A 22728-nucleotide genomic window follows, 5' to 3' on the forward strand; every position below is an offset into this window, starting at 1 on the left:
GGCAGGGGCGGGGTTTCTGGAAAGGCAGCGCCATAACTCTTGCTTTCTCTCCTCTTCCACTGCTTTCCCCCAGGCTACGGCCATGCAGCGCCCAGCACAGATGGCGGCAAGGTGTTCTGCATGTTCTACGCGCTGCTGGGCATCCCGCTCACGCTGGTCATGTTCCAGAGCCTGGGCGAGCGCATCAACACCTTCGTGAAGTACCTGCTGCACCGCGCCAAGAGGGGACTGGGCATGCGGCGCGCCGACGTGTCCATGGCCAACATGGTGCTCATTGGCTTCTTCTCGTGCATCAGCACGCTGTGCATCGGCGCCGCCGCCTTCTCCTACTACGAGCACTGGACCTTCTTCCAGGCCTACTACTACTGCTTCATCACGCTCACCACCATCGGCTTCGGCGACTACGTGGCGCTGCAGAAGGACCAGGCGCTGCAGACGCAGCCGCAGTACGTGGCCTTCAGCTTCGTCTACATCCTCACGGGCCTCACGGTCATCGGCGCCTTCCTCAACCTCGTGGTGCTGCGCTTCATGACCATGAACGCCGAGGACGAGAAGCGCGACGCTGAGCACCGCGCACTGCTCACGCGCAACGGGCAGGCGGGCGGCAGCGGCGGCGGCAGCGGCGGTGGCTGCGGTCTGGGCGCGGATGGCAGCGCGCACACCACCGACACCGCCTCCTCCACGGCCGCGGTAGGCGGCGGCGGGGGCGGCGGCGGCGGCTTCCGAAACGTCTACGCCGAGGTGCTGCACTTCCAGTCCATGTGCTCGTGCCTCTGGTACAAGAGCCGCGAGAAGCTGCAGTACTCCATCCCCATGATCATCCCGCGGGACCTCTCCACGTCCGACACGTGCGTGGAGCAGAGCCACTCGTCGCCGGGAGGGGGCGGCCGCTACAGCGACACGCCCTCGCACCGTTGCTTGTGCAGCGGGGCGCAGCGCTCTGCCATCAGCTCCGTGTCCACGGGCCTGCACAGCCTGTCCACCTTCCGCGGCCTCATGAAGCGCAGGAGCTCCGTGTGAGCGGCCGCGCGGGGCCTGGAGCATTTGGGAGCGCGGGCTGGGCGGGGTTCCTGCCCGGAGGAGCAGCAGGGGTCGGCGAGGGGGCCACCCCAGCCGCCTTCAGCCCGTGGGCCACCCTACACATCCCTCGCCACCCTCCCCGTCTCCCTCCACCCTTCTCCGACTGTGCCTGCTCGCACCAGCCAGCAGGAGCTGGGGCTCTGAGGACCCCTGGAGCCCCTATCTGTGCCCTGCAAATTCCGAGAAATGTGAAACTTGGGGGGAAGGGAGGGGAAAGCAACCGCTGGGAACCTCCCATCCCTTTAGAAATCAAAGGAGATCCCCGGTTCTCAGAGGCCCTGCTGGTACCCAGACAACCCCACCCCCACCTCCTCTGTCCGGAGGGAACTTCCCGTGTGTTCCCCATCCGTTTGCATCTCTATTTATACCTCTGTCCTACCGGGTCTCCCACCCTCCCTTGGCTCCAGAAGCCAGGGTGTCTTTGTCTAGGTCACCCCCACGCAGCCCACTGCCCTTCCTCATCCCCTGTTGTGTCTCCCAAACTCCCACGACCTTCTGTGTTGTTTTGCATGGCTTTGCAGTTATGAGAAAGTGGAAACCCAGCAGTCCCTAAAGCTAGACCCCAGAGGGCAGGCAGACAGAAGCAAGCAAGGGTAGGCTGCAGGAGGGGCAGGGAAGGGAAGGCAGAGGCTGCAGCCCTCCGGTCTGCAGCGTGGTCCAGCCCTCAGGTGAGAACTAAGTGGCCTCCAGTCAGATTCTCAGAGGGGGCAGGTGGAGTCTAGCCTTCCAGACACTCCCCCTGGATCAGAAAGGTCTCTACTTGCCATTCTGGCCACGGCTCAGCGTTACCAGCTCAGACATAATAAGTTTTGGAGTAAGTTTTAGCCTGTGAAAACCTTATCCTGACTACTCATCACCTGGGTCCCACAACACTCCAGTGAGGTCACCAGGGTAGGAGTTCTCATCCCCCTTTTGCTGATGACAGTGAGACCCACACAAGCTTTGGGACTTGCCCAAGGTGACACAGACAGCAAAAGGCGAAAGGGAACGAGAACCCAGGCTGCTCGCTCCCAGGCTGAGTGCTCATTCCTCCCAGCTCCTCTGCCCGCCCGTGAAAGCAAAGCTCCCGCCCTGTACACTGGCGTCAGGAGGGCGCCTGGGGCCTAAAATGGGCCCAGAACCCAGGACCGAGCCAGGAAGGGGGCTCAGCCTCTACTCTGTGGCCAAGAGGCAGGGCTCTGAACGGGCCCCTGAGGCAGGGTAGGACCCCTGAGTTAGACTGCCTGCTTACAACTAGGGGAGTCCTTGGGACCAAAGCAAGCAGGGTGGGGCCTCACAGAGAAAAGGCCGGAAGCTGGCGCTCCAAAAATTTGGGAGTTGGACAGAGCAGCCTAGAGGACTAGCGTGGCGTGTCCTACGGGGACCTTATCTCTGACCCCACAGCCAGTGTTAGTGCCTGTGTCCCAAGGCTAAAGATGAGCTAAGGCTGCAGCAAAGAATGCCCCTCCCAGGCGGGGGGCTTGGAGTTGGCGTGCCCACTGCCTGCCCCACCTGCAACCTGGAAGCCCAGACAGAGAGCAGCGGATGGGGCCCCGCAGATGGAGCTGGAACTGTGACTCAGGATAGCATCAGCGGTGGATGAGGGGCTTCTCCCCCCTCAATGCTGCCCTCGTGCTCTTCCCGCATCAGCTCCTTGACACTGCTAAGCAAGGCCAGCCCTGGCACTGGGGAGAGCTGGAGCAGGGGGCCCACAGTGTGCTCAGCCTTAGCCCAACCCCGGCCACATGCTCAGCCTCCCGGAACCCCGGGAGGGAGGACGTCTGGCCCGGCCTGTATGTGAGTCCTGTCCCACTGTGGAGAAGCTGGCTGCCCACGTGCCAAGGAGAGCAGGGCCCAGGGCCCACATGCCCTTTGTGTCTATGCCGGAGTGGGGAGCAATGCTGGCTGCCTCTGTCCTGTGTGTGACCCTGCCCTCGAGGGGTCCCGTCCTGTCAGTCCCGAGGGAGCCACAACCAAAGTTGCAAGGAGATGGTGGGGAAGGAGGCTAAACGGCCCTGACCGAGCGGGCAGACCGCTCGGTCTCCGGTCTCTGGTCTCTGGCTGGGTCTTTCCCAGGGACCTGGAAGGCCAGTGTCGCTTCCCCCCGCCCCTCCCTCTGCAGGCAGCCTTTCTGCTTCCCCGATGCCTTATGCCTGGGCACACTGCCACAGAATATGCAATACGTGTGGGTGACATGCCCCCACGCCCACAGCCCCACCCCGGGCAGCCCCTGGACCCCAAAGGCTGCGGCTGCCATGGCCTCCTTTTAGCCCCTCCTGCCTATCTGTCTTCACACTGAGAATGGCGCCTAATAAATGCTGTCCATGGAGACCAGGCTCCGACTCAGCTGCCTCTGTTGTCGCAGACCCTGAGCGCTGCCAGGGAGTGGCCATCCGCTGCCCCACCCCCACCCCTACACACTCTCCAGGGTCTAGGACACACGCAGCTAATGCACCGAGGGCCAGCCAGACCTGTGCTGCCAGAGGCCTCAGGGAGAAGCCTGGGCGCGGTGCTGGCTTCCCTTTTGTGATTCCCTTCAAGACCCAGAATTTCTGTGTCGCCCTGGAACAGCTATACTAACAAAACAAAACCTTAGAAAAACAATCACCTGGTCCAGTTCTCCCCTCGTACATGAGTAAACTGAAGCCCAGAAAGGGTAAGTCACTTTCCCTGGGTCACACAGCAGTTGAGTGGCAGGCCCAGGATTAGAACCAGAATCGGGGATGCCAAGTCCAGTGCTCCCCCTTCTCAGACGGCTTACAGAGTCTGACTGGACACCCTCCAGCTGACGGTGACAGCCAGGAGCGGGAAGGCCCTTTCCTTCCAGCAGGGCCTTCCAGGCTCAGCGACGTGATTGACATGCACACAAAAAATGCCCCTTTCAAGGGGACACACATCATAAGCACCTCTCTTCGGGACCCATTTTTCTCTGGAACGACAACTTGGCCAGGACTGGGCAGCAGTCCAGGGCAGAACTGGACAGCAGATGCACCCTCACCAGCTGGTGCCGGCCCCTGGAATCAGCTAGCCAGTGGCTTCAAGATGTCGCTGAGTGCGACCCAGAGTAACGCCTTTTACACTGCAACCCTGCACCCACCTGCCTCTCTTTCATGGAGCAATGCCTACCCCTCCTACAGGCAAGGCATTCTGCTACATTGTGTTCTAGTTCAGGCTATAGAATGCTGGTCACAACCTACTGAATTTATTTCTCTCCCCACTAATGGTTTGCTCCCTGCAGATTGAAATACACTGGAGAAATAAAGGGGGTCAGGGTAGGGGCACTTTCTCCCAGTCTTCCCACCTACCCGCATAAGTCAACTAAAAGAGAGAGAGAGAGAGAGAGATTTATTGGGGATTCAGGGATCAAAGAAAGAAGCAGTCGCACCTGCACCACCACTAGCCCCCACCCCACCCCAGGGGGGTGGGACACAGTGTCACAGTGCTCCTGGCTGCTCCCTGCAGCTGCAGGCAGGCTCCTGGGGCAGAGTCCTCATTGGCTGGTGGCCTCAGCTTCCATTGGCTCACCTGCACCTAAGACCACCTCATCAAAAGCCTGGGCTTCCTGCCCCTGGCCCAATGAGCTGCCTCTGTCTCTCTTAGGGCAACAACAGGAGAAATGTCATTTCTGAGGTCAGCAGTGACCAGTACAAGGTTGCTTTTACTTTCTTAAACAGTTTCTGCAGAACGCAAACATGCTGACGGTTGCCCTCCTTTCTTCACCACCCAAGACAAAATAACCAAAGCTTGAGGGAATCCTGACAGGGCGGCGTTCATTCACCCCAGTTTTCAGAGGAGTGATCGGATTTTCAGCAGCAGTGATTTGCACTCCAGCCCCCGCCCACAGCTCCTAAGGGCTCCAAATTGCCCTGGTCCCAGCGTGGGCTCTTTGTCTCCAGGTGATGCCAGCCTGCCCTCCTCACTTCCACAGAGCATCTGAGGCATCCTGCACTAAAAAATTACGTGCACAGCATTGCCAAAAGCAGAGTGGGGCGGGGTATCAATACACCAAGATCCCAGCTGATATGGTTACTCCATGTGAGCGTCAGATGGAGACAGAAACTTCCTGTTCGCCCCCAAACCTGTCCCACCATACACCCCATGGAGGAGGGCTCCTGAGTCAAAGGAACCTGGGGAAACGCTGTGCACGGCACTCACGCACAGCAAGGCACAAGGCATCTGAGCTTAGAAAGGTTCTGAAAAGCGCTGCAGCCAGCACAGCTGCTTACCCTGGCTGACCCCAGCCTCGCCCGACCCATGCCCAACACCGGCCCCTCTGTGTCTGCGGTCTGTCTCCTGGTCCTGTGCTCCACTGAGCAAGTTCAGGGAAATGCTGGTCTGTTGAAGTCTCTGTCTGATGAAGAGAAAGGCTGATCCTCCCCCTTCATAAATTCTAAAAAGAGTTTAGTTTATAAGCCTTTATGTAGCTGAAGGCCATGACATTACCAAATACATATTTTATTCTCCATTACTTGTCAGCTGCGGCCAAGGCGCAGAGCCAAGATCGGACAGTGGTCTGGTGACAGAACTGGGGTTTGAGCCCAGGCGCAGTGGCTCTGAAGCATTCGCGGTCACCCGCCTCCCCGTGTCCTGTCCCCAGGCTGGCCCAAGTCCTCATCGAAGGTTTGCCAGAAGTCACAGAGCTGTTGTGGGACATGTCACTGCTTGTGCAGAACCTTGGTGAGAGGGGAGGCTGTAACCTCCAATGTCATCTAAAATGTCAGAGGTGGCAGATTCTGACCGAGGTAAGAAATCCTGTCCCATTCAGCTCCCCGCCCGGCCACACCCAGGACCTGGGATCTAGCTCTTTCCATAGGCTCAGCGTTGCCCCCAAGCCCGACAGCCTCCCACGACTCATCCCAGGAAGCCAGGGAAGGACTTCTTCAGGACAGACAGATTGCCGGAGGAAAGAGTATGTGTCCACGTGGACCATTTGTTGCCCCTCCCTGGGGCATATGTCACCATCTCCTGAGAAGCTGTTGCCCACGCCCCAACTCCCAAAGTCAATTAGACCCCATTTCCCGAGGGGCCCCTGAAGAGCCCAGGCTGTAGTGGACACAGTCCCCTCTCTTGCCCAGGTGACAGTGATGCCAGAAGTCCAGAGCCTCAGGCACAGCCTCCACCTCTGTCAAAGACTGCAAAGACACACACACACACACACACACACACACACACACACTTCTCTAGACCCTTGGCCCAGCTCCTTCTTTTCAAAGGCAGGGATTTGTGTTTACAGAGAGGAAGTGAAATGCTCAAGGTCACAAAACAAGATAATGGTGCAGCCGGGATTAGTAACCAGACAGCCCAACTTTCCACCCTCCCCTCCCCCTCCACCCCCACCAGCACGCAGAACGAGGGCCCAGGCCTCTCTGACTCCGATTTCGGATGAAAGCTGCTAATCTCTGCAGTTGAGTCATTCTCAAGCTGGAAATTTCCCACATCTAGGTCTGGACAAACATTGAGAGACTCACTTCTCCACCCGCCAGCCTCCCGGCTGCAGGGGAGGGGGCCCCGCGGGTGGCACTGCCCCCTAGCGCAGGCGCTGTGGTAGAATTGACCTCCATGATCTTCTCTGGTCGTGAACTGCCCAAGAATCCGTATTAACGGCATTTTCCATGCTCTCACTTTGGTCTCCCATTTAGTCCCGGGACGACTCTGTGACTTCGGTAAGGATGAACACACCCATTTTGCAGACAACAGCACTGAAGCTCAGAGAGACCCAGGGTCCAGAGAGCAGGGATTGTCCCCCAGTCCCCTCCGCTTCTGAGCATGGACTAGACCACCAGGCATTTCCTTGGCAGCACAGCCCAAGCCACACAGCTTGACGAACTGGATCCCCTGGGTTGGAGAGCCCCCAGGCAGACGTGGCTCACGGGACAAGGGATTATAAACTCGTAGCCCACTCCACCACATGCCCCTGTCCAGCACTGCCCAGAGCCCTGTCCTTTGAACGAAAGGCAGCAGAATGCCAGCTAACGAACCCTGACCTTGGCCCTTCCTAGGGAAAAGATGATGCCTTTGACCCAGGTCAACTGCCCTGATCCACACGCTTGCACACTTCTTGTTCCCTGAAGAGGGAGCATGTGACCAGGCCCTCCCAGACCTCAAAATAGTCTGGTCCGGCCACTGGATCGGGGCAGCAGGAAGAAGGCCCACGCTCCCGGGCTTGTCCTGGCCCCAGCCCTGGGCTCTGAGCAGCACCGTCCTTCTGGTTGGCACAGGTCCAGGGGCACTGCTGCTGTGTGCCCTGCCCTCACCTCCAGGGTAAAAACTCTCCTTCTGCCCTCATTCCAGGCCAGAAAAGGCTCTCTAGAAACTTCTGGTTGCCAGGGGCTACTGTGCAACTAGTGCCAGCTTCTCTACTAAGGGAAATACCAGAGCGTTAGGGCTCCATCATTACTGAGCACCTACTATGTGCCCATAGACTTAATAAATCCCACAACCACCCTGAGAGACAGGTAGTCGCCCTCATTTTGGTAGAGGAGGAAGTCGAGACTCAGAGAAGGTAAGTGACTTGCCCAAGGTCACACAGCTGTCACGTGGCAGTGATGCCACCCACAGATTGGGTCACCCACAGAGGGTCCCACCCAGGACCCTCTGACTCTGGTGCTCAGGCACTGCCAGACCACAAGGAGGAAACGGCCTCATTTTCCGCCCTTCGTAGCAGCAACACTAAGTTGAGTCTCCCGTCCTTGTTTCTTGAATAACAGTGGGGGCCAGTTTCAAAGCTTTGCGGTCACTCTTGGGTGTCAGGAAGTCCAGTCCAGTCTAGTCCAGTTTAAAACTTTAATCCTCAGTCCATTTGAATGCTAATATTCTCCTGCTCCCAGAATAGATCATCCTTCAGCCCACCTTCTATTGCCAGCTGCTCCACAGAGGGGGAGAGGGACTAAAGCACAACAGAACCCCTGCCATGTGGCCTGACTCCGAGTGCCAGCCCTCCGGGGTTCGCGTGGGGCTGACAGAACCCGCACAGGAGCGTCCTCACAGAGGGGCACGCTAGGTCCCCAGAGCTCTAGCTCTTGGGGTTCACCCTCTCCCCAGCTTCCTCTAGCTCCATAGCAGCCCTCCTGGGTGGGCTCCTGTAAAAATCCAAAAGTGGCCCGGCCACCTTCTAGTGACCACTTGGCCCAGAGGACACTCACATATCCTTACCATTCCAGACAGTGGGAGCACAGACAGCCCCAGTGAGCCAGTCACCTCTCCCCAGTGCTCCTTAGCCTTGTTCATACAGGCAAAGGGTAGGACAGAAAGTTCATCTCCAAGGTAGGCATCCAACCTAGAATGAAGATGCCATGTCCCCCTCTTGCAGTGGGAAGCCTGCTGCCCCGGCCCAGCTAGGTCGGGACAGTGGGGGACCACACCATTCTTCTTCCAGGCTCACAACTCACAACTAAAGAGACCCTCCCTCCTCTCTCTGATCTCCTGCTTGTTTGTCCAGGCTGGTGGGCCTGAGGACCTCTCTTTGTTCTTGAGTGTGCATTCTGCTAGCAAACTCCAGGGTAAGAGAAAAAGTGTGTGCCTTCTATGCACCCTTTGAGCCAGGCCTCTCCTGCGTGGAAGCCAAGCAGTTTCTCCTTTTAATGTCAGTGCAGCATCTCATTGACTTAGTCCTGCTAGATCTCATCTGCTTGGCTCCCGGCTTTTGATGATGCTCCAGGTATCGAAGCCTGGTTCCACTATTAATTCCCTCCCGCTCTCTCCCGGCCCCATGTCACCCACAGATTGGATAATCTGGCTTTCTGTGTCATTACTCCAGCCTTTGATGAAAACATCAAAGAGAACAGGCCCCCACAAGGGACCCTTAGTTCAGGGAGACACGTATACAGGCATGTTCTTGGTGAACAGTTCCTGGCACCAGCTACTTACCACTTCCTTTTATCTGTGCTCTAAAATTGTCTGTTTAATCAAAGCTCACAGGTGGCTGGGCTCCAGTCCACAGTTCGATCGCCCCCTGGAAGTTGGGGACCTGGGCTGGGGGTGTGCAGTTCCGGAAAATAGGTGCATCATCGCCTGGCTCAGCCTTCAGCCTTTCCTCCCACCACCTCGTTCGGGTGTCTTCATTCAGGTCAGCCCTGCCCAGCCCAGCCCACACCTGGCCCCAGCTCCCAAGCCAGGTGCTGACCTCTAGTCGCCTCCCCAGCTCAGCCACCGCATCTCTCTCAGGCAACGAGTCTGTCCCTGGGGGGAGGAGGTGGGAGGACAGTCACCGAAGCACTTGGGATGACCCCAAGAGCTGTGATCTGCCACAGGAGATGTCCAGAGTCCCCAGGTCAGTCGGGGCTGTGGTACACAGACAAAAGAATATTTGCTGAACCAGGAGTGGGGCTAAGTGTGTCACCAGACCCTCAGCACAGCCTTGTGGAGACAGTCACAGCTGTCTCCGTCTCCTGGTGAGGACACTGGGATTCAGGGAGGTCACATCACTTGCCCAAAGTCCTCCAACCAGTAAGTGGCAGAACCAGGCTTTGACCTGGAGGCTGTGTGCTCTGCCTTCCACACTGGACACCACGTCCTCCGGTTGCTGTGCCACTGGCTTCTCAGCTTCCAGACAACGGGCCCCAGCTGCTGCTGTGGTAGCCCCTGGAAGACAGGATAAGCCTGAGCACAGTCCTTCCTGATCTGCCAGGAGGAAGCAGCAGGTTGGGAAGTGACATCAGGTGGCAGGGAAGCCACGCCAGTGTCCCCAAGACCCTGATGATCTGGGATTAATCTTCCAGATCTGGCACCACAGATGCAATGTGAATGGGCTGCCACCCTGCCCCCTGCAGCCCATCGTGGTGAACAGATGGGCAGACCCCTCCTCCTGGGGTCTAAGTAGGGCACTGCTGAGGCTGCTGGGAGGAGGGGAGGTGGCCAGTCAGCCAGGGAGAGAGAGGAGGTGCAGACCCAGCTCTATGCCCCCCCTGCCAGGCCCCCAGGGCCTGTGAAATAGAGGGTCAGCTCTCTGCCCACCTGTGGGCGGGCACCCACCGCTGGGGTGCTCGGGCAGAGCCTGGGCTAGCTAGCATTGCAGGGATTCATGGGTTCGTCAGGTAGTCCTTGCAAATTCCAGACTCCCCAGCCTTGGTCCAGTGGGACTGGTGAGCAGCCAGGACTTCCTCCTTGGGGCACCAGAGTGAGGCCTGAGCAGTGCAGTGTCCGAAGGACCCAGGCCCTGCCCAGGCCCAGCCTCCGCCCATTGGTCATACTGTCACCCTGAACACATCGAGGAGGGCTGGGCCATGGGGTGCCGGAATGATGCAGAAACACAGGCAGCAGCCGTCAGAACTGGAGGGCCTTGAGAAAATAACCACGAGTCCAATGCTCTATGTTTCGGAAGCAAACGATGAGGCTCAGAGAGAAGAGGGGCCATGCATACAGTGAGGGGGTGGCCAAGCCAGGACTCCAGGCTCCCTGACTAGTGCTCCTTCCACATTAGCATGAGCTGCAGAGCTGGTAACTCCCAGACACCAGAAACAGCCCCAAGGTCCACCAGCAGGCCAGTGGGTAGTGCAGCTGAGTGTGCCTGTGCCGAGGACGACCTCCTACTCTGTGACCCAAAGGAGGGGACTGGCGATCTATGCAGCGGGGACAAGTCCCAAGTCACCAGGCAGAGTGAAGGTCACAAGAACAGGAATATCTGCTATAGGAGTCTGCTCTCCTATAAAGCTGAGAAAAGTGTAAACTGACCAAGAGGGACAGAAAGCAGATCCGCGGCTCCTGGGGAGAGGGGGCGGCGCTGGGAGGGGCATGTAAACGGGCCCAGTGAAGGCTTGGGGTGCTCGGGACCGTCACTGCCTGTGCTGGCAGTTTCGCAGGTACATACACTGAGTTTATCAAATTCTACTTTGTAAATATGTGTGGTTTCCTATATGTCAGTGTTATCCAGAAAAAATAGCTCTTTATGAAAAACAAGGGGCAGAGGCCTTGAACACGGCTCACGCAGGTGAGCCAAGCACACCCCGCCCACCCACACCTCCGAGTGTCCCGGTGGCCAGGCTCCTGCCTGGAGGGTCAGTGGGGAGGCCGCCAATGCCCACTCAACCCGGAATGGCTGTGATTGTGGTGTCACCGATGACACACGATGCCAGATCTGTCTTGAGGTGGATGGATATGACAAGCAAACGCAGGCCCTATGGGCCGTCGCTGCACAAGCCAGACAGACATCAGCAAAGATCAACTGATCAGACTGCTTTGGAGAAGGGAAAAAACCAATTTCCCCTGCACTCTCCCAGGGCTAAGCAGGCTGGGGCAGCCCCGGGGCACAGTGAATGGGAAGGAGTGCCTTCTGGAAGGCACAGCCCCCCGAGGTAAACAAGCAGCTTCTTTGGGTGGAAAAAAGAAGGCGCCCCTTGCCCCAGGCACACAGCTTGGGGAGCCCATCAGCAGGGAAAGAGCAAGGAGGTGCCCGATGCCCCTCCCCCAGGGTCATTATTCACTCGGGAGAAGACTGTTCTCCCTGCCGCAGTTACCCCGCCTGCTCCCTTCCTGCTGAAGCCCATCTCTGCTTAGGAGAAAAGGTCATTTTGCCCAGAGTCGCTAAAAATTACACATTAACAGCCCTGCTGATTTCCAGCAGTTTCAAATGCTGGCTTTGGCCAAAACTTCTTTAAAAGGCCATCGTCCCTTCTTATTCCATAGAGTTTACATTTTATAATATTTAAACAGAACTGCTTTTAAGCAAAGATACGCAGTACTTTCCTCGCATGTCCCCATAAAAAGTAAAATCTGGGAACCGTCGACACTGGATAACTAGGGAATGCCTTCTGAGCCCAGCAGCGCTTAGCTCCGTCTCCAAAATAGCTTGGAATTCTGCTGCCTCGAGGAACGTCTTCCTCCAAGAAGCCCTTGCGCCCCCCATTTGGACTCTGCGCCACAGTTATGAAGCCCCCGGAGAAGGTGCTCTCTGAAGAGGAAGCTCCTCCATTATTCGTGCCCATGACAGCTACATTTTCCGACCTCTCACAGTGTGGGAAGGACACAGACTGCTAGGAGAGCTACAGAGGAGTTGATTTGCCGGGTCAGCGCTATAAGGAAGCAATGGGTACTGCACCCATTCCGCAGATGGGAACAAAACAAGGGTTCAGAGAGGTCAGCACACCAGCCCAACATGACTCCATGGCCCATGCCTCTCAGGGCTGTCTGCTCAGGCAAGGCATCCTGGACGACAGGGAGGCTGAAACCTCACACCAGGCACGGGCTCTGCCAACCTCTTAAGCCAGCCCACCTGCCTCCTGGCCAGGGACGCCTGGCCGCATTCCCCACTATTGGAGCCCAGAGCACTTAGCCCTTAGCCCTCTTTTTTTCTTTTTCTTTTTCTTCCTTTCTTTCTCTCTTTCTTTTTTTTTTTTGGTTGCTCTGCCTCTTTGAATCACTTACCCTACAATGCCCAAGATACTACAGATACTACTGTGGGCTTGCTTTTTTTATGTTAAAATTTCCTCAGGTGACTTAATTTTTTTTCCATAAGAAGGATTTTTCTTTGTCACCATTAAAAGTTTGAATTTTTAAGGATTTTACTTATTTATTTTTAGAGAGGGGAGAGTGAGGGAGAAAGAGAGAGAGAGAAACATCAATGTGTGGTTGCCTCTTATGCGCCTCCTCCTGGGGACCTGGCTTGCCATCAGCCTATTCACTTTCACACCTGTCTCGTCCCCAGTAGCTCTTCCAGAACTTCTACCTGCACCATGGAGCCCCATGAGTCTTCCCACTTCAAACCTGGGCTCCTTCAGCACTTTGACCTTCCTAACAAAGACATCATGGAGCAGATGAATAGATTGGCAAGGCTCTTCCATGTCTTTTCCAACGCTGTCTAGAATCAATTTATTGACCACTTCTTTCAAATCATTTGTCTGCACCTCTCGGGTCGTGATTTCCATCATCGTCTTCCGGATTTGGCAGACCTGTTGACGCTGAGCATAAGAGGTCTTCCGAAACTGATTGCTTCATTTTCCAGTAAACCAGCACAGAACAGACGAAGCAGATCCCATCAGGAGTCACGACGCCAACGCCAGCTTCGGTCGCGGTCCGCCATTTTTTGAACGGGGCACACATTCTGTCTCAGGTGAGATCCATGCCATGGAAATCAGTCAGGCAGTTTTTGCCCTAAATATCCTCAGTAATTAGCTTGAATTTTCTAAATGCAAGTTCATGATTCTGCAGGTCAGCTAGACTGACTGCAAAAACACCACCTTTAAGCCTGAGAGACAATTTTGGTTCCTTGAGTTCCCGTGGCTAGTGTTTTTCCAATCTCTTCATAGAACATAGCTGGTACTCTCACATCAGACCAATCTTTCTTAGAAAATGAACCATCCGCTTTCTTCTTGGCTCTCCTTTTTGCCACCTTTTATAAGGTGCTTGCTCTTGCCTTGGTGCTACTCAAACCGGGTGACTCAATTTTTAAAAGGTGAATGGGCCCCAGGCACAGCGTCTTGCCTTACCAGCAAGGACAACACGCCATCTAGTGGCTGTGAAGTGAATCTCATATTGGCGGACCTGCAGGAGCAGAGCCCGGCATCTGGAAGGCACTTAGGTTACCAGGTGGTCCAGCTGAGGTTCGGAGAGGGAGAGTAAGGACCTGAGGCACATAGCAAGTCAATATGCATTCTCCAGGACCATGATGCAGTTCGGGCAGCAAAGCCGTGCTTCCCAAACTCCCCTGGTGCTCTGGGGAAGCTGCATGTCTGGAAGCAGCTCCCGGTTCTAGTCATTGTGAGAGTAAAGGAAGGGTCCCTTTTGCAGGGTACACCATCTCCCTAGCACTGCACCCCTTACTCTGTCTACCATTTTTGAATACGTAAAGGTACGCATGGTATAAAGTGCAAAAGGTACAAAAAGAGTACACAGTGGAAAGTCAGACTCTCACCCCAGCCTCTGCCACCCAGATGCCACCAGAGTCATCAGTTCTTACATGTCTGTCCAGAGACCATATGTTTTAAACTGTTTTCTTAAAGTTTTACACAAATGGTAGCCTTTCCTCCACAGGACGCAAGTTGTCTTGGAGGTCACTGTGCATCAGCATGTGAAGAGCATTCTTTGGCCTTGGCTGGTGTGGCTCAGCAGATTGAGTGCTGTCCTGCAAACAAAAGGTCGCCAGTTCGATTCCCAGTCAGTACAGGAGTCTGGGATTCAGACAAGGCCCCCAGCTGGGCACATGAGAGAGACAACCGATTGGTGTATCTCTCACACATCTGTGTTTCTCTCCCCCTTCTTTCTCCCTCCCTTCTCCTCTCTGTATAAATAAATAAATAAATAGTTTTAAAAAGAGCATCCTCTGAAGAGCCACACAGTATTCCTCGCAGGGAATATGGAGGTCCTATCACTTATTTAACGCCTTTCCTTTTGATGGACATATGTTGCTGTAAGGAACACACATGGGAAAACCTCTAGAACAGGAAGTGGAACTGCTGAGATTCTTGTTTATGACTCACTGTGGTGTCGCACACCAGAAAACACCGCATCATCAGAGTGTAAATGCTTACGGCCTCATTACCTCGTGTAAAGCTAGTCTAGAGGCAAACAGCCCCAGGGCACGTGACAGCCCCACGCTGCGGCAAAGGACGAGCCTGGACCCTGCCCCAGCCTGGACACGGCGACGCTGCCCTCCTGGGAGGCTGTGCTCGCTGCCTTAACTCCCGCCACCGGTGCGCAGAGTGTCTCCTCCAGCCTGGCCGACTCCGCATCGCCATATTTTAACATCTAACAACCGTGTAGGAGAAGAGGGTATTCCTTGTACTTTTAATTTTCGTTTTTCTTACGCGTCGAGTCAAATGAAGTGTTTTCTTTTCTGTGGATTGTCTGGTTATAGTCGTTTTCTATTCTCCTTTTGTGTTTCTGGTCTTGTTTGTATTCAATGTTTCAATGCTTTTAAGATATAATTCACATATGATCGAATTCATACACATGGAGTGTGCAGCCCACTGGTTTTAGTCACCGTGGTCACAGCCATTGCCGCGACTTCACTTTGGAACATCTTGTCTTCCCCACCAAAAGAAGCGCCGCACTCCCTCCACCACGACGAAGCAACCGCTACTCTTCTCCATAGTTTAGCATATTCTGGACAGATCGCGCAAACGTAATCAAATGCAGTGCGGTCCTTCCTGAGTGGCTTCTTTCATCTAGCATAACGTTTTCGTGTTTCAGCCATGTTGTTACATGTATCAGCATTTCGTCCCTTTCTGTCGTTGATTAATATTCCATTGTGTGAACATCCCTGAATACAGCATTTCATTTTGTTTATCCACCCAGCAGTCGATGGACCTGTCGATTGCTCCTACTCTTTGACTGTCATGAATGACGCTGCTCTAACTATTCACGTACCAGTTTTGAGTTGAACCTATATTTTCATTTCTCCTTGGTACTGACTCAGAGCGGGATTGCTGGGTCATACGGCAAGTCCACATTCCGCCTTTTGAGGAACTGCCGGACTGTTTTCCAAAGCAGCTGCCCCATTTTACACGCCTATCAGCAGTGCATGAGGGTTCCAATTTCTCCACATCCTCTTCAACACTTGTTATTTTTTCATTTCTTTCATTACAGCCAAGTGGTCGTTGTGATTTGATTTGCACTTCCCTAATGGCTCAGTGCAGTTGGGCATCTTTTCATGTGCCATTTGAATACACGCTTTGGAGAAATGTCTATCTTTCATACTGATTTTTAAGGCCTCTTTATAGGTCGAGGAACTGAGCCCTTTAACTACAACAGGAGTTGCAGATATTTTCACAGACCCTCTCATATCTCTGATTCTATGTCTTTTCCCTTTTGCAAGCTTTGGTATCCTACTTGGGAAGACCTTGCCCACTGCAGAATTATTACTGTTTTTTAAATGGCTTTTCATATTTTCTTCTAGAAAATTTACAGTTTAATTTTTTTTCTAGTCAAGTCTTTTCTCAAACTGAATGCTTCTGGTGTAAGGTGAGAGGCAGTAATACAAACTTCCTTTTTTCAGGAAGCTACCAGAGCATCCCAGTGCTGTTTCAATAATCCCCACTCATCTGAAACGCCATGCTTTTATTTACTAAGTTCCTGCCTGTATTTGGCAGAAATCATGAACTTGCTATTCTTTTCCATTTACTTATCTATCTGTCCATATATCAGTATCATAAATATTGCATATTTAACTTTTCATTCTGGAAAATTTCAAACGCGCAGAAAATTATAGAAAATAGTACAACGAGCCTCTACGTACCCAAAACTCAGCTTCAACAACCATCAACTTTCTGCCTTCCTTGTCTCCTATTTTTGCTTTTGGTTTTTCCTTTTTCCTTTTTTTTTTCCCCCCTACAGTTGTCTTAGTCTGCTCAGGCTGCTGTAACAAACTACTGGAGACTGGGTAGTTTAAGAACAGTTCCAGGGGCTGCTAAGTACAAGTTCAAGGTGCTGGCCCATCTGTCTGCTGCAGAGAGTTCTCGCCTTGCTCTGTGGGCGCCATCTTCTCAGTCCGCCCTGGCAGGGCCTTTTTTCCCCTCTAGCAGGTGAAGAGATCACTCTCCCTTCCTCTTGTTATCAGGTTGCTAATCCCATCACGAGGGCTCCACCCTTTAAACAAATATAACCCCAAGTACTTCCCAAAGGCCCCACATCTAAACACCATCACAAAAGGGGTTAGAGCCTCAATAAATGAATTTTGAGGAGACACAAACATTTAGGCCATAACAAACATTTTAAAGCAAATCATTTCACCGGTAATCGCTTCACTCTTTGATAGCTAAAGGTTTTTTTTGATGTAACCAAGAAGCCTCTATCACAATGTGGTAGATAGAATAATGGTCCCCCTAAAGATATTCATGTCCTAATTCCCAAAACATGTTGCTAAAACAGGAAAAGCCAGTGTTTGTGCCACTTGCCACCACCAGAACCAATAAGCAGAGATGGGAATTGAATCTTTAATCTTTATGGGAGCTTTATTCACATGTCTGGTGATCTGAGAAGGCCATGGGTTATGCACCCTAACAGACCATCTTAAATTCCACTTTAAACCAACCCTTTTTTATAAGGAGAAGAAAAGAGTATGGATTGAGCACGGGCCTGTGAACCAGACAATCGCGGTTCAATTCCCAGTCAGGGCACATGCCTGGGTTGCAGACCAGTTCCCTGCAGGCCAGTTCCCAGCAGGGGACGTACGAAAGGCAACCATACATTGATGTTTCTCTCCCTCTCTCCTTCCGAAGATAAATAAATAAAATATTTAAAAAAAAAAAAAAGAAAAGAGTAGGCAAGGGGTTTGGAATTCAGGAGTTAAGTTATTCAGACAAAAGCTGCAGCATCCTTTCATCTGTGTCCTAGGAGGTGGTCTTTGATTGTGTGCTGGGCAGTGGGTGTCTCACACTGGAGCACAATGGCTCAGGTCCCACCTTGAATTGCTTGCAGTGCTCCTAGGGCACAAAGGTGGGACTGCTTGTGGTCTCTTGGAGTCAGGGTGGGTCACATCTTCAGTTCCTGAAACAATAGCTTTTTACAAGCATTGATTACTAAGCTTATTAGCTATTACCTAAACTAAAATTTTCTAAATCTTTCATCCCCCATCATTGCCTTATGCAGCCTCTGCAAAGGGACTGTGCCGATATGATTAAACTAAGGCTCTTGGGATGGGAGGTTATCCTGGGTTATCCAGATGCAGCCAATGTAATTACAAGGATTTTGTCTTTGTAAAACGGAGGCAACCGTGGCTGGTGTGGCTCAGTGGATTGAGTACCAGACTGTAAACCAAAGAGTCACTAGCTTGATTCCCAGTCAGGGTACATACCTGGGTTGCGGGCAAAGTCCCCAGCAGAGGGTGCGTGAGGGGCAACCACACGTTGATGTTTCTCTCCCTCTCTTCCTCCCTGCCTTCCCCCTCTCTAAAAATAAATAAGTAAAATCTTTTTTTTTTTAAAAACAACTTTTTTTTAATGAAGGCAAGAGGGCCAGACTCAGATTATGTGACCAGAGTGGCCTGAGCGGCGTGGGGCCAGCAGCTGCGGACACAGGCACCCTCCAGACTCTGGAAAAAGCCAGGAAACAGACCCCCTTGCGGGGGTGTCCGACCTTTTGGCGTCTCTGCAGAGGCCACACTGGAAGGAGAAGAGTTGCCTTGGGGCACCCCTTAAATACATTGTGACACATAATCACACAAAAAAATCCCATAATGTTTTAAGTAAATGTATGATTTCGTGTTGGGCCGAGTTCACAGCCACCCTGGGCTGCACAGGGCCTGCGGACACAGGCGGCCCCCAGGCCCCCCCCCCCCGCCGGCGGAACCTCCAGAAGGATCCCAGTCCTGACATCGGGCGGGAGACTACATTTCAGACCTCTCCCCCCTGAAGAACAGCATGATAACAAATTCGTGTCCTTGTAAACCCCACGCTGGTGATGCTTTGTTAGAGCTGCAACAGAAAACTAACACAACCAGCGAAATTAGCAAGAACTTCCTTTCCTGGGAGACCAAGTTCAGTGTCTCCCAGCTATTTCAAAAATGCTTTTGTTTTTCAGTCGTTTGTTCGCAGGTTGTATCATTTTTTATGTTATGAAGCATTTAGAGGCCCGGCCAATATTTTATTACTACCCAGATTAAGCTAAATTAATACAACACTGAATCCACATTAAATAAATAAATAAATAAATAAATAAATAATAGTGTCCACCCGTCATTCACTATTGATGTGGGCAAGTCCCCTCCTTTCTGGGACAAGGCTTTTTCATGTGAACAGCAAGAGGATTGGACTGGATCATGCTTCCTCCGGGGGGACCCATGCCTGGGCTACATGGGAGCTGAGAAGACCCCGAAACTGCGCTAGAGGGCAGGAATCTCCCCGCTGCCTGCCTCAGAATCCCCTGTAGATGCCGCCGTCCCTCATCTCAAATCAGAAGGGCATTACGCGCAGGGACCTGAGGGCTCCCCAGTGCAAGACACGCCTGCAAGGGTACTGGTGCCAATTTAGAGACTTTACAGAATCAGAGGAAGACAGTACCACGAGCTTTCTCGACAGCGTAATCAAAGGAAGCGGTTTGCTGGAGACACTCGGATTCAAAGCCGCTGATGTCCCGGTCCACCTTGAGTAAATGAAACACCAGATACTGGATTACATTTGAGTTCCAGATGAATAACAAGTCATTGTTTGGTGGAACTGTATTCCCAGGTGGTACTGAGGATATACTTACATTAAAAACAACGATTCATTTTCATTTCTTATCTGAATCGAATTTAGGCAGGGGTCCAGTTTTTTCTGGCTGACTCGATCCGGCTCCCAGAGGACCAAACCCAACCCAGGCTTCAAGCTCCAGGGACCCACCCCAAGGCTGATACGTATTAAGAAAGACAGGCAAAGGGGCAAGTTTTGAGAAAGACTGAAGCTAGAAGGGCCTGAAGCTAGCAGGTGACTCCTGATCTAATCGTGGTCAGTCACCATAGAAACAAACCATAAAGTCCACCAGAAAGACCTGGAAAACATATCTACCTCCTCACCACCAGTGCCGACCATCCACATTCCCTTCCCTGGCTGGGGCCTGTCAGGCCCGATTTCATTGTCCCAGGAGACAGCCAGGACCTACCACCCTGCCTTCCTCCTCCTGAGGCCCCAGCTCCTCTCCCCAGCCGCAGCCTCTGATGCCCACGGTGTTGGGACAGAGAGGCAACTGGATACGCAGTCCTGTGCCAAAGGAAAACCAGACAGTAGCTAAAGCGACAAAAACGATATTGCAGTCGGGCAAAGAGACCTCAGTCTCTACAGGGTTGTCCAGAGCTCGGTCCCAAATGCAGCCTGGGCAGGTGTCACTTATAGCCGAAGAGCAGGGTGGGGTCAATGGAGGGAAACTATGAAGAGGGAACAGGTCAACAGGGCTAAACTGACCCAACAGGATCCATGCTGAAGACAGGATCAGACATCGCCGTGGGGATGGCGGAGGACGCGAGGAGAACGTGGTCGGATGGGGAGTCCAGGGGTGCTGGTTTAACTGACTTTGCAGGGTTCTTGCTAAAACTGGATTTTATAAGCACAGAGATGGGCCGAGGAGAAGGCTCAGGAGCTTGACTAAAATTCTGTCAATCAACGAATCTGTCACCTGCCCATCACATCCTGCCAGAGGGACAGGCTACCCAGGAGGGAAATAGCCCAAGGACAGACAGCAAACACTTGTTTTAAACGAAACAGGTCTGGCTGGACTGTCTTCGTCCTTCCCAGGATAAAATAACCCTCGACTAATCCAGGATGTGATTAAATTGATTGAGGAAATGTTCAGTCTTTCAGACGAGCCACAGGCTGGCAGTAAGCTTTGAATACAAATGCAGGATTTTGCACCGGTGTGTTTTGACTCTGGAAATTAGAGGCTCTTCGGAGGGTATCATACAAATTTGTTCAAAATGTCCCTGACTTTGGGAGAAAAGGCACTTAAGCAAGATGTGAGGAGTGCCCTTTAACGCCCAGCCTGGGGTCCTTTCTGGACGGATCCCCTAGACCGGCCCTGATCTCACAAACTAACAACAAACTAACTCTCCTGTGGTCACTGGGGTCCCCACCCCCAGAGCGTTTCCACTTCTGTCCTCCTTCCCTCCGCACAACAAGCTGTGAGTATTATTCTTCCCATTTTACAAACAGGAAAGTAGCGCTTTGAGTGAGGGAACCACGGCCACTTTGCTCAAAGTAACAGATCCCTTCCAGCCCAAAGCAGCCCTCCCTCTCTTCCCCAGTCCAGACAACTCCCTCAGATGTCATTTCCACACGTGAAGATTCTGTACTCTTGGGGGCACATGGAGAAATTTCCATCTCTGTCCACCACCCCACCCTTTATGCTCAGTAAATTTCCTCCCTTTGCTGAAAATGTACTCCCTTTCGTGTAACTCCAGCCTCCATGGTCTGCGGGCAAACCATAGTCTTTAATCAGGACTGTCACACCTGAGCAGGTAGGAAACACCACACAAAGGGGCCGGCCCACCTCTGACCTTCTACACTTGATCTTAGCCAAAAGGCTGAGAAGCAATCCACCTCTCACCTTCTAAAAAGCCTCAGCAAGGTCTCAGGTTTGAGTTGTGGGTATGTTATTTAATCCAGGAAATCACAGCTTCTAAATTTATGAGGCAAATTTGTATCCAACATATACATTAAACTCTATCCCTGAATTCAATTAAATAATAACCCAAAGGATTTTTGCAAAGCCTGAGTATGAACACGCCTTCTCTGCTGATCCTTCTTTACTGCTCTCAGAATTCCTGTATCTGGAGGCTGCGAGACCTTAACCCCGGGCTCACAGCTACTTGAGGACACTAAGATCAACCCTAATTTTCACCTATAAAGCCCAGTCTAGCCAGGCTGGCAGAGACTGGGAGCATCACTGTAGGTCATTCCCCATGATGTCCACATGGTGGTCTTTGCCCCACATGACCCTCTTCTCCACCTAGAGCAACTCTGTTCCTTTGTCAAGCCCCTGCTCAAATCTCCCCTGATCTCCAGTGCACAGGGCGGCTCTGAGAACAAAGGTCACAGTGGTCAAGCCCCCTGCACAAGCAGACACAGATGGGGGTGCCGGTTCCAGCAAAGCTCTGACTGTCACTGCCATGCCCTCGCCCCTGCCTCTCCTGAAGAATCCCATGCTATCCCAGCTGCTTCTGCCTCCTCCACATTGCTGCATGGTCACCCAGGTGCTCACCCCTCTCCTCCATAAAATCCCAAACTCCTGGAGGGCCTCTTTGAGGTCTCACATCTGGCTCTGGGCCTGGTACTTAGTGGGCTAAAGGTACATTTCCAAACAAACCCTCCTGTCTCCTGGCTCCAGGGACAACACTTTGATGAATGCTCAGAACCCGGTAATAAATTAAAATTCATTTTATAATGTGGCTATAGGGAGAGACAAAGACTGTGCTACTAGTGATGTCATGTCGGGCTGGTGACCCATTAATCATTAGTCATGTTTACTTCAAGAGAGTGCCCTTGGCTTGGACACAGGGGGAAGGTGGTCCAGAGTCCCACAGAGCACGTCAGCATGGCCTGCAGGAACTGCCTCCAGAAGCGGTGGGGCTGTCCAGCCGATGTGCACTGCACCAGCCCGCCCCATGCAACAGAAGCTGTGCTTCATTCGTCTCTACGGGCCCAGAGTCTCAGTAATTATTTTTGGATAGCTGAATTAATTCCTTTTAAACCACATCAAACTCCTGATATCATTGAGGACAAGAAGCTCAGAAGAAACCTCCTCCGGGTCTCCCATTTTCCCAGCTGACTTGTGAGCACAGGCTCCAGAGAAGGAAAGTGCCCAGATGGTCAGCAGGTCAGATGCTCTCCACGCCCACTCGCACCTCTGTGCCACTCCCTCCTCTGGGAAACCCTTTCCCTGTCTATCAGGTGACCTCCTACATCAGGTCTCCCTGCGATAAAAGGGCCTCCTGCAGTCTCTTGAGGGTGTTTCTGATTCAATATTGGTCATTTTCACAAGTACAGTCTTAGGGTAGGTAAAGCAGGAAGACTTGGCAGACAGGCCCTATCTCTGCAACTTTAGTAACAAAATCTGCAGTGATGGGGGGAAATGTGCCCCCTGGGTCTGAGGCGGTTGCTGGAAGGCCCTGGGCTCCAACCTGTGGTGTGACAGGCATGGGGTGCAGACTAAAAACCTGGAGATGAACAGGAACTAGTATAGAGGACACATGGACAACAACTAAGGGGGGTGGAAATGGGAGGGAGGTGGGGGGCACGGGGTGGGGAGTGGGCTGGGTTGGGAGTAAAAGAC

General features: G+C 53.0%; 1 protein-coding gene and 1 pseudogene across 1 annotated transcript in view; one reads left to right on the top strand and one right to left on the bottom strand.

Annotated features, from left to right (window-relative positions):
• KCNK3 (potassium two pore domain channel subfamily K member 3) overlaps positions 1-3393 on the top strand; it is a 36226-nt gene extending 32833 nt beyond the window's left edge. Inside the window, exon 2 of the mRNA XM_037146762.2 lies at positions 74-3393. Coding sequence (XP_037002657.1) covers positions 74-1020 — 947 coding nt within the window. The 3' untranslated portion in view covers positions 1021-3393. The remainder of the gene's footprint in view (positions 1-73) is intronic.
• LOC119050433 (40S ribosomal protein S3a-like) lies at positions 2638-14986 on the bottom strand (annotated as a pseudogene).
• Positions 14987-22728: the final 7742 nt, after the last annotated feature.

This window comes from Artibeus jamaicensis, unplaced genomic scaffold, assembly GCF_021234435.1.
Source record: "Artibeus jamaicensis isolate MK-2021 breed Jamaican fruit bat unplaced genomic scaffold, CSHL_Jam_final contig_465, whole genome shotgun sequence".
Lineage (NCBI taxonomy): Eukaryota > Metazoa > Chordata > Mammalia > Chiroptera > Phyllostomidae > Artibeus > Artibeus jamaicensis.